We start from the raw sequence: 12,213 nt of genomic DNA, 5'->3' as shown, positions 1-12,213 counted from the left end.
CTTGATGTACATGTGAACCCTTTCGTTATAAGGTGGGCTATATTGAAGGGCTTTCTAACCACTTTGGCAACGTGATTGTCAAAGGAGAGATTGCTATCTATTTGGGTCCCCAAGTCCCTAATTACTTCTTTTGTACTTAATGGATTACCACCTATGTGGTAATTTGTGGGCACTTTGTTTTTCCCAAAGGGGATGACTATGCACTTTTTGGCATTTAGCTTTAGGCCATGGCTCTGGCACCAGTTATCTGTCTCTGTGAGACCCTTTTGGAGGATGCTTGTGACAGCCGGATTGTCGATTACGGCACCCAGTTTCCAGTCATCTGCGAACTTGGTCAGCCATAGTCCACCCGTGTTAGCTTGTCCCTCGGAGAAATATATACCGAACAAGAGAGGTCCCAGGACCGAGCCTTGTGGGACGCCACTTGTAACTGGTTTAGAGTCTGACATGGCACCTGCTATTCTGTCCATGTGGGTTCTATCCCTGAGCCAGTTTGCAACCCATCTTGTGACATAGGGGTTGATATTTAAGCTGTTGAGCTTATTTATGATGCCTGAGTGGGGTATTGTGTCGAAGGCTTTTGCGAGGTGCAGGTAGGCTGTGCGGACTACCTTGCCTTCATCTATGGCTTTGGTAACTGTTTCAAAGACGTTGACCAGGTTCAAGAGGCAAGATCTGTCCTTAACAATGCCTAATTGGGTAGGATCCAGTGTCTGGAGGTTCCCAATGTCTTTGTTTATGATTTCCATGATGATACGCTCCATAGCTTTGCAGACCAGGCTAGTCAGGCTTATAGGGCGATAGTTTCTGGGGTCTGTTGTGGCACCACCTTTGTGGAGTGGGACCACTGTTGCTGTACGCCATTCCTTGGGTACATATCCTGTAGTAAGGCTGAGATTGAACATTGACTTTGTATGAGGGTTTAGTTCTTCTTGGAGCTCATGTAAGACGCAGCCCGGGACACCGTCTGTTCCCATTGATGCTGTGTTTTTTGCTTTGGAGAGGGCAGCTCTCACCTGTGCATCTGTGATCCCAGGAGGGCTGTACTCTGTTGGGATAGACATTTCATTTGCTCTTTTGGGGCGGAAGGGGGGGGTTTGCTCTGATCCTTTCTGCCAGGATGTTGGCAATGTCTGTGGGTTCAGTGTATTTTTTGTCATTTTGCACTAACTCAGGGCATATCTGGGAGTTGCTTCCCAGGTTTCTGGCATAACTAAAGAAGGCCTTGTAATTATCTTTAGTGTCTTGTGCAATTTTTCTTTCGAAGCTGGCCTTAGATGATTTTATGAGGGATAGTAGTTTCTTGCTAGTACTGATCAGTGACGCCTTCCCTTTTTGGGATTTTGCTCTGTCATGTAGCTTTCTCCTTCTGTTGTATAGCTTATTTATGGCCGGGGTCCACCAGACAGGTTTCCTGCCTTTGGAGGAGTGAGTCTTGGTTTTATTTGGGATAGCATGCTCCATGCATTCCTGTAGGTGTCCATAGAATGCATTTGTAAAGGATTCTGCATTTCGGCCCGTATTTTCCACTGGCCCAGGGGCTTTGAAGGATTCCACCTCAGTTTTGAGAAGTGTGAAGTTTGCTTTTGAGAAGTTCTTCACCATGGTTTCCTTGGCTAGGGATGGGGACGGAATATGGATGTCCAGTGAGATTAGTTTATGTTCTGATCTTACCAATGAGGGGTATACCTCTGGTGTGGAACATAGAGACCCCATGTTGGTGATGACCAGATCCAGTATGTTTTCCCCTCTTGTGGGAGTGGTGACCATTTGTTCCATAGCATTTGTGTTTATAAATTCAAGGAACTGTTAGGCGAGGGTGTTTGGGCTTGAGAAGTTTTCCCAATCAATGTTTGGGTAGTTGAAGTCACCCAATATAATGGTGTTTGGAGAGATCTTCATATTCTCCAGTGTTCTCAGGAAAGCCGAGTGAAGTTCCTGTGTTTGGGAGGGTGGTCTGTAGCAGGCTACAAACTGAAAGGCAGTTTTGTCCACTGTTAGTTGCACATGGATGGTCTCCGATGCTTCGTGCAGTGCCACTAACCTGGAGGTGTGATATCTTTGATAAATGTTGATACTCCCCCTCCTTTTGTGGTTCGGTCCGAGTTTTGGGGCTGGAAAGCATGGTATGAAGTATAACCTGTTAGTGCTGGGGTGCTCTCGGGAGCCTTGAACCATGTTTCTGTTACTGCACAGATATCGATATTCTCCATACTGAGGAGAGTCTCGAGTGCGTGTATCTTGAGGTTTAGACTTCTGGCGTTGAGCAGCATTACCCTTAGTTTTTTTTTTTTTGTGTTGTCTATGGAGGTAGGTTTGTCTTTTGAGCCTAGCCTAAAAAAGGCACTATGGGAGAGGCAAGAGCCTTTGCCAGTGTTCGAAAACCCAGGGGTGACAGGTGCAAGCCGTCCCTAGCGAAACAACGTGGCTTGTCGAGCATGTCATCCCAGGCTGACAGACACTGGATCCCCTTTGAATGACACCAATACTTTAGCCAGTTGTTAAAATTGATCATTTTGTCTTTATACTGTGGCATCATTCTTGGTGAGGGTAAGATGCTACTCAAGGTCGGGATCATACCGGCCTGGGCTGCATGATCAGAGAGCTCCTCTTTTTTTTTTCATGTAGTCCAGGGAGGTACGTCTCAGGTCATTCACACCAGCATGGACAATGACGGAGTTATATTTGTATTGCTTTGGAGTGACCTGAGTGCTTGTGCTATGTGGCGGATCCTGGCACCCGACAGGCAGCTTACAGTGACCTTCTCCTTGTTCAGCCTGGTGAGTGGGACGTCAGTGTGTCTGACAATAGACTCTCCTATTACAAGTGTATTAGGTGTGTTGTTTAGCCTTAAGGGCTGTGACTGTGTGGCACACTGACTTTGTGAGCTATGTGCTACGTGGGTATTGTTTCCTGGTAGCGGTTGCTTGGATGTCTGCTTTGGAGGTCTCTGCTGCTTAGGCAGATTTTTATTTAGAGCCTCCAAGCATGTTTTTGTGTGTTTATATGTTTAGTTTGCTGATGCAATAGGTCTCTGTGAGACTGGATTTGTGGTGTGTGTGGTTACCTTCTCCTCCTGACAGGTTCTGCCAGTACTGGGTTGAGAGAGCTTAGCCTCCAGTTTGGCTATATAGTTGCATCTCTCACATATATTTGAGCTTGTTGGGAGGAGGAGAAGGGTGGTCTGTATACATAAGGCAGTTGTAACATTGCCTCAAGATTCCCAGATTCACCAGCTGGACTGGAGAGTAAATCCGAAACTGACGTTTGGACATGCCTGAATAATATAGGGAACTGCTTATTGACTGATCAGAAAGAACCAGTAGGGAGCAAGTGCTTAAAAGGAGTATAAGAGGATGTAGTGCTTAAGTTTATTAGTATTTACCTATGAGTTTACTTATACAAGTAAGTGCAGGGCTTTAGAATGAAAATAGAGTGCTTATTTTGAGATTTAGAGCAGTTCTAAGGGAAAAAGTGAAGAGCAGACTTTGTGGAGCCAGGAATACTTTAAACCTGTTTAAACGGCACTGCCTGATGCTGCTCTATGAGCAAGACCGCGCAAAAAGAGAGTTGCAGGGTTTTAAGAGAGAGAGATCAAGGAGTTTGGAATTGACCCAAAATGGCCAATAAAACTACAGCTTCTAGGCAGTAACCACTCCTACAGGGACAGGAAGGCTGGTCAGTGTTAACCACTGCTACTGGTGAACACAGAGACTTCCCTTTAGCCTAAGCAAGCACTGGCCTCCAAGAAACTTACAAACAGTTCAGAACAGCAAATCTGAAACTGAACTTTCTTCAGTTTCAGAAAGTGGGAAAAAAGCAAGATTTTTTTTTGTTGTTGGTTTAGTTTAAAGGTAGCAGAGATACACAAGTAGCAAAATAGTCAGAACAGTGCAATAAATGACCCCACACTTGCGTGCTAGGCCAGAGTCAGGTAAAATGCAATTTTAAGAAAAAAAATTATTTTAAATTAAGTGCAACACAGGAAATGCAGCAAACAGGTTCTAGATGTGTTCTAAATACTGTTTCTAATACAGATATCAACTTTAGCAAGCCGGAAAACGCCGAAAAGTAGGCGGCAAAGCAGTAATTTTAAACAAGAAAATCAGAAGAAAATACTTAAAATCTCAAAAGTGGCTCCTTTCTTCTCTCAACGTTTTCTCCTCTTGGTAGGTGCTTCAGCAACAACTATCAAGCCTGGAAAGTGGGGAAAAAAGATTATTTTTGTTTTTTTTTTTGTTTTGGTTTAAAAGTGTGTGTGTGTGTGTGTGTGTGTGTGTGTGTGTGTGTGTATACACACACATATGTGTCTATGTTATATATATATATATATCTATATATATATATATATATATATAAATATGTATATATATATATATGTGTGATGTGTGCATATATATATATATATATATATATATATATATATATATGTGTGTGTGTGTGTATATATATATATATATATATATATATATATATATATATATATGTGTGATGTGTATATATTATATATGTATGTATATGTATGCACCTATCTTGGCCCTTCTTATTCCCCCCATCAAAGTTATTTTAGCAGCCATTTCAATATGTCAGCCAATAGATTTCCACTTTCAGTGCATTTTCATGTCAAAATGTTTTTGAAAGGGGTTTTACATGAGACCGCCAAGAAAACTGGTGGCCTGTCTTTGAGATCTTAATTTTGTGTTAGAGAAGGTAACACTTGCTGCATTTGAACCATATGGCTGACTTTAGTTTCTTAACACGGAAAGCTATTGTATGTATTGCTCTGACCTCTGCTAGAAGAGCGTCGGAGTTAGAAGCTCCTATGGTGAGTCAACTCTATCTCATTTGTCACAGAGACAGGGTTTCTTTGAAAACTAATGCCTGAAGTTTTATCTGAGCTTACTGTAAGCCAAACTGTCTCCCTGTTTTCGTTTCTGAACCTTAAAATTAGGGGGAAAGGACACCCCATTCGTTGAATGTCTGCAGACAACTCTGGTACTATTTTGGCAGAACAAAATCTTTCAGATCTTCAGATCAGTTTTTCATTTCTTGCGAAGGTAAGAAGGGACAACTTGTGTCAAAACAGACCATTTCCAAATTATTGTCTCAGGCTGTTACTTTGTTGTTCTCACCAAAACAAAATCTGTTCCAGGCTGGGTCAAGGCTCACTATACCAGGGCTTTGGTATCTTTTATGGCTCTTTGGAAAGGGTTGGATACTAGAAGTATTCTAGAAGTAGCAACTTGGTCCTCCATGCATACTTTTACAATGCACTACATCCGTGATTCCTTCTCTAGATTTACATCAGGCTTTGCTAGATCCATTCTCCAGGGCCTCCTGGACTTCTTCCCTTCCAACTCCTAAATGTAGTAAGCTAGAGTGATCCACCCGTGTAGCTAGGGCTACTTCAGCAGTGATCTGTATGATGAACATAGTACAGTTGTTTACATAAACTTGTAACAGTAGATGTTCGAACGATCACTGGTATAGTAGCTGCTCTCTCCCTTCATCCCCCTTTTTATTTTTAGATTATGCCAGGGTGTGCATATATGCATTGATATTCTTACTCTGAGTTATGTCCTCTCAGGGCTCAGCCTCCTTCTCTCATTTGGCATGAGAGCTCTGAAGGGTTTGGCACTCAAACTTGTGTTTTTAGGCAGCTCAGCTTGAGCTGTTTAACAGTTTGAGCATGTCGAAGCTGCCCTGACGCTTTGCAAGATATAATCCACATAACTAAGGCTACTGCAGCAGTGATCATTCAAACATCTACTTTTATGCAAGTTTACTTACACAACTGAACTTTCATCTTTAATTCTGACCTAGCTGTGTTCTACACATAATACTACATTGCCTTTATAGCTTCTCAAGCTTGTCTTTTAGTCCTTCTTTGTCTGGCAGTCGGTTTATTCTTCTAGCAGTTACAATTCACGTGTACAACTGCTGCCAATTTGAAAGTATGAGCAGTTCACCCGTGGCATCTAACCACAGCACCCAGCAAAAACCTGTTTTGATGCAGTGAGAGCCTGAGGATTCTGAATGAAGGGGTACAACTGAGAACTGAAATGAGGAAACAAATGCTGTGAGACAGCAATGGTAACTGCACCACTGTACTGCCTTTATTAATTTATTGTTTGAATTCTTAGTGACCCACTTAGTATCGTCTTTGACTATTCTAATTACTGCTGCAATTAATTTTCTCCTCTTGTTCCTTTCTGAGCATGTTGTACACTGGCTTGTTTATGGTATCAGTTTTTATCACTGCCTTGATTTTAGCACCACTGTCTGTTCTGTAAGTAACTATTTATGTTGCTTTACTCATTGAGTGACTTGGCGTATCCTGACTGTAGATTATTTTCTGAACTACAACTTAAACTTATTTACTGCAGTATTTTATTACTTGTCTGTGTTGTCCAAGCCTTCACTGAAAATAGTTCATGAGACTGGTGTCTAGGTCTTTACTGACATAGTTTATGGTACTGGTTTTCTTACTAGGTTACCAAATGGAATTGCATTTAAATATCAAGCATTTTTGGAGGAGGGAAGACCAAGCTGAGTGGAATGGAGATGCACTGTTATGGCCCTGTTGGTGTGTGGTGCTTTGACGTTATCCTTTGTTGTCTACATTTGTAATTTAGCTCCTTGGCCTGCCCATTTAATTACATTGTGTCCTTTTTTTTTCAGTATTGCCATTAGTTCCTTTCAAGACTTTCAGCTGGCTACATCTCACCAGCGTCCAGATACTGTCCTTCTCAAGCAACGGTTAGAAGAAGCTAACAGTAAGCATGGGGAAATGGATTTTGCACAAGCATCTGGAACCAGTCAGCTTGTGAAGGTAGCAGTTTGGGGTATATCTGCCAGTTTGGGAGCTGCAGCCCTTGCTGTTGCACAGACTGCCCTTGAGTGGGCACCAGACTTTCTGCTTCAGCTTTTCTGATATTTCTGAAGAGGCAAAGAAATAACGTGCTGGAATGGAGCAAAACCAAAACTGATTTTTATGAAGTGTATTTGAATTTTGCCGTTGTATTTTTATTGTCCAAAATGTTTGTCAAGATATTAATTTACATCACATGATATTAAGCACTTGTTTTAAAAATCAGCTTACTGGCATTAAAATAATTATTATGGACAGCATTTTAAAATTTTTGTTGAGCTAAAACTGGCCAGTTTAAAACATCAGTGCCATTTTGATTTTGTGTCCGTCTTTTTATTATTTTATGTGGGAAGGACATTGTACCACAGTGCTCTTCCAGCTTAGTGTTTCAGCAGAGGAGGCCAAGGAACATGTTTATGGATTACCAGGTGTACAAAGGACTCTTCTTACTGGAAGGTTGTTGTAGAGGCCAGAGCTTCAGTTTAGAAGCTTGGGGTGGGGGGTTAAGCATCAACACCCAGGAGAACCAGATTCTTAACTTTTGCTCTCTATCTAGTCTGTTTGCTGCTCAGTGTACTAAGTGGCCACTTCTTTTTTCCTGGAAAGCATGCCAGAGTTTGTGGGCATTGTGCACACTGATACCTTGATCCTCCTTTTGTATGCTTGCATTAGTGAGTAATTTTCATTTTCATTTTGGCTCTTGAGAGTTAGATTTTTGCATGGACTTAATTGTGTCTGTACATTTCTGCTCGGGTCTAGAAATGCCCTCAGATTTTTTTTTAGATGGGTTTGAATGGTTCTCTGCCATGTCCATCCTGAGTCGTGTCAGAATTAAATCGGTATTTGTTTCTTGGATAATATGCTTTACAGTGCATGTAGTAGCCCACCCGCTAATCGCAGGAAAAGGCCAGAGGCTAAGTAATTCCTGTAAACCAAAAACATGGTGGCCATTCCCCATGTAGGGGCAGCCAGAGACCTCCAAGGTCTTTTCATTAACCAAGAATTGTGTTTATGTTCCATTCAGCAACATGTAGACACCTACCTGTTCTAACTCAAAATAGTGTCACTCATTTTCCTTACAAGGGTGGCTGGAGATCCACTCTTGCTTTCCATAAATCAGAATGTGGTGCTTATCCACTATAAAGAGGGCAACCCCCTCAACCTCTAGGCGTCAGCCCACCTAGTTAAGAGGGTAGTTGCTGGACTAAATTCTTGGTTTGATGCAAGAAGGATATTGATCTCACTTTTGCCTTTCTACAAGTCTTACATTGTTGCTCTGATATAATTGAGCAGGATTTGCCCTTTTTCTCATGTGAGGTGCACCTCTCAGTCATCTCTACCTGTATACCTATGGTGTACCCTATGATATCAAGTACAGTTTTTAATTACTGAAAGGGATACTTCATCTTTGACTACCTAAATGCACTTTATCTCCTTCCTGGGACCTGAACTTTGTTAAACAGCAGTTAAACTTCCATCATTTAGAACATTTTGCCATGGCTGACCTCAGGTACCTATTTTGGAAGACTCTCTTAGAAGACCTTGCCAGTGGGATCTCCATATTCCAAGTACTGATGCTTAGCTAGTTGTACACCGTCCTCTATATTCTATGGTTACTTTGAAGAGAGACCCCTTCTTTCCTGCTTGCTGTGGTTTCTGTATGTCCTTCGATTAAGTTACCAAGTTACTGTTTTCTCCCATGTCAAAGAGCAGTGGAGAGAGAGAGAGAATTTTGCATACTGTAGACAACTACGATATTACACCACTAGCCATGTACTCAGACAGGTACGTTGTTAAATTATTTCTTGGCAGACAAGCATGAACATTTAGCAACCAGGCAAACACTTTTTTCACTGATCTTGGGTTAACTGCACCACCTTATTTGTATGGAAGGACCTTGATTTTGCTATCATGGCCCATACCAGTAGGTGAGCTGCCACCAGTGCTGCTTTCTTCAGGAATGTCTCTGACCACTGTATTAGTGAGTCTGCAACCTGGACATTCATTCATACTATCTCTTAACACTACACACTGGATGCCACGGTCAAGCAGAAGGGCAGGAGTTGCTACTGCATATTTATAAAATGTGGTTTAGGACATCTCCCTTGTCCAGGGTCACTTACTACATTGTTTGGTACTTTCCCATTCATCTGACTATACTGTTGTAGTGATGTTTATGGTGTGTGTAGTACAGTTGTGTTTGGATACATAACTGTACATGTTTACCCAGAATGATTGCTAGGATAGGCCTGTGTAAAGTTAGCATTTAGCCAGTGTGCATGTTTGCTTCTAGGCCATGAGACCTGATCTTAACAATTGTTAATCACCCCTGCTTCAGTTGTTAAGATCAGGTATAATGCTAGACAGTTAAATTTGCCAGTGCTGGCCAGCAAATGACAGTGGTAGAATTATTTTTTTTTCTGTCTGCTGTCTGGGCCAGTAATCTGTCCCTGACTTTCTTTAACATAAGACAGTGTGTTACACCGTCTTTCTTACACCGCTCGCTAAGTGCTTTACAGCTTTGAAAGATGGCAAAACACTTTGTGATTTTTTTTCCCCTTTTGTAACATATTATACGTGGAACATACAAAGTTACATGCACTACAAAGAATTGTGATCAGATCTTTGATCATAACAACTTATGTGCTGTTGACACGGATGTCAAGATTCACCTCTTGGCCTTCACTCTCAAGGTGACTTTCTTAGCATCCATGTCTTGGATACATAACGAGCTGAGTGACCTGATCGTATTCCTCTGTCACTAAAGGCTTATGACATAGGTACGTTAAAATATTGTGCACTCACATTGAGAGTGTTTTTGTAGTGATTATATATAATTACTTAAGAAGATTTGCATTCTGTTTTAAGTGACAGAGTTACCAAAATGTAATTTTAACTACAGAAGTGAGCATTTACATTTGTAAAAGTAACATTAACCATGCTTATCCTTTTTCCGTAATGTTATGCCATCAACTGACTCCCGCTTTGTATCTGTTACATCTGTATATTCATAATGAATTGCGGATAACCAGGAATCTTCGCATCAGGAGCCCTACGTCTCTGTGTATGAAGTGACAGAGATCATGTAGCATTGTAGTTAGCAGACGACTTGAGAGCTGATTCTGCAGTGAAGTAATTATTCAGCGTGACCATGAGCTAGACATTAAGAAAATGATATTTTGTGTTTGTTGCATCCCTTTCTGTCCTCATATTAAGCTGCATTTCTCCACACTGTACAGCCTTAAGGTTGAGTTTGTTGCTTCAGTTGCAGCCTTCACTTACAAAATTCAGGAGGGTGGCTAATGGTTATGGTGTTTGCCTTATAAACACAAGGTGCAGGGTTTGAGTCTCACAAGGGATAATTGGCTAGGCTTAAAAAGGCTCACAAGGGCAGTTAGCTTAGTACTAATGCATGAACCTATGGGAAAAAAAGTTGATGTAATTGGAACGTGGAGGATGTTTTACTGCAGCCCTGTTTAGTGCTGTATACGGTTATTAGTATTGCATATCCTTATTCAGATTACATTACTTAAGGACAGTAACACCATTGAATTCATCTTGCAGTGTAAAATAGTGTTAGAATTCAGTCAATCTTTTTTTTTTTTTGTCTTAACCCATACCTTTACAGCATGCTGAGCTCTGACTATGAAAGAATGAAATACCTATGATTATCTGCCCTATATAAATGTCCTATGCACATACGATATTGAATGTTACCTTCCTCTGAGTCCTGTATTTGCACATAGGATGGAAAAGAAGTACCACTGTTTACGAAATAAAGTATCCAGCTGTTTGAACCCAAGCTTATGGCAATGTGAATAAATGTGTGAAATAGCCTAGTCCCTTGATATTATAATTGATTTCTCTTAAACTGTGGCATTAAAATTATCTTTTCAAAATGACAAAAGTTGATTAATAAAAAAAAAAGCAATAACTTTTTTTTGTGGGACAAAGCTGTCCCAGTTACATCTAAAGCACTTTTATGACACCATGTACTCAAAGGTGTAAAATTGATACATGTGTAGTCATCAGTGTTATTTCCTGTTTTAAGGTACTTTTGATACATGTTAGATTTTGATAATGCATGAATACGCTGTTAATCCAAAGCCAGATGTGGAGTGCTTCAACTTACTTATTTAGTGAACGTTGTCCCAGAGTGTGGTATCATTTTAAGTACCAGTAAGACCACATACTGACTGACTCTCAGAATCTTGGGTGTCCATATTGGTATTCCAGGGGATATCCGGAATGCCTAAAAGTACTGCACAATTTCATGTGATAAGGCTAGGCTGGTGCAATGAGTCTGCCATTTTTCCAGCACCAGCTGTTCTGTCAAATGTATGGTACACCAATGACTGGTGCTATAGGAAAATAAGTTTACAGGATCTGAGATAGACTGTAGGGATCTCAGAGAACTCTCACAGCTAATACTCTTGACTGAACTCTGCAGCCATATTGTTTCTGTTTACTACTTCACACTCCTGTCCTGGTCTGTAAGCCAGCAGCATGTGTTGCTCAGTGGTGCAGGTTTAGCAGCTGGGTATGATTAACAGGTGTGCCCAGACCCTGGATTTAGATAGCCCAGCAGTTAACTTGAAACAGAGGGTCTGTTTTCCACTTGCACTTTGGAAAGAAAGAACAAAGTTTAAACTGCATGTGTGTGTGTAATGTGTGTTATTTGAACATATTTACCATGCTGTTGAGGTCTATGAGCCTTGTATATGGTGCAGTGAAGTCTGATAATTTGTTTTCACATTGTCATGTTTACACTAAAGTCAAAACTTCTGTGACACTCTAGCTGTGGATGTTATATGTCTGAATATGCAGTTGAAGTTATACATTTCTGAACTGTTGTATGTAACTTCAGTTTTTGTAATTAAGACTCTTGATACTGTGCTATTTCATAAATAGCTAGTCATGTTTTAATTGTACTGTTTATAAATAAAAATTCAACTTTCAAATAACTTGGGTTTTATTTGTTTTGCAAACTTTAAATTCTGGAATGTACTGTCTCACCAAAACACACCCTTAATTTAGCACTGGTTTCTCTTGCTCGAGCTCTGAAAGCTTTTTGAGTTTACAGCAAATATGTGGTTCAGCTTTTAAAAAATACAGGTGGTAACAGGTAAGCATTTTTTTGTCTTTTTATATTCCCCAATCAATTTCTGCCTATCAACAAAAATCTATGAAACTTTCATTAATCTGACCCACAAGTCCAGCTCCTCTCCGAGAGGAGGGGAATCCTAAGAACAAAGGCATAGCAAATGCTCATCGTGTTACACTGCTGCAGTCATTACACTTGGGTTATCCTGCCGTCAGGTGGTCCCGCAGTCGGCCAGAGT

The 12,213-nt window shown here is 40.8% G+C and overlaps 1 protein-coding gene across 1 annotated transcript in view; it reads left to right on the top strand.

Moving 5' to 3' along the window:
• The window catches only part of LOC122798625 (TBC1 domain family member 20-like), a 381,335-nt gene extending 369,500 nt beyond the window's left edge, over positions 1-11,835 (top strand). Inside the window, exon 8 of the mRNA XM_044067711.1 lies at positions 6,682-11,835. Within this exon, the coding sequence (XP_043923646.1) occupies positions 6,682-6,934 (253 nt within the window). The 3' untranslated portion in view covers positions 6,935-11,835. The remainder of the gene's footprint in view (positions 1-6,681) is intronic.
• The last annotated feature ends 378 nt before the right edge of the window (positions 11,836-12,213 follow it).

This window comes from Protopterus annectens, chromosome 3.part1, assembly GCF_019279795.1.
Source record: "Protopterus annectens isolate FY-2018-M chromosome 3.part1, PAN1.0, whole genome shotgun sequence".
NCBI classification, from domain to species: Eukaryota; Metazoa; Chordata; order Ceratodontiformes; family Protopteridae; genus Protopterus; species Protopterus annectens.
This window is presented reverse-complemented; position numbering and strand designations above follow the sequence as displayed.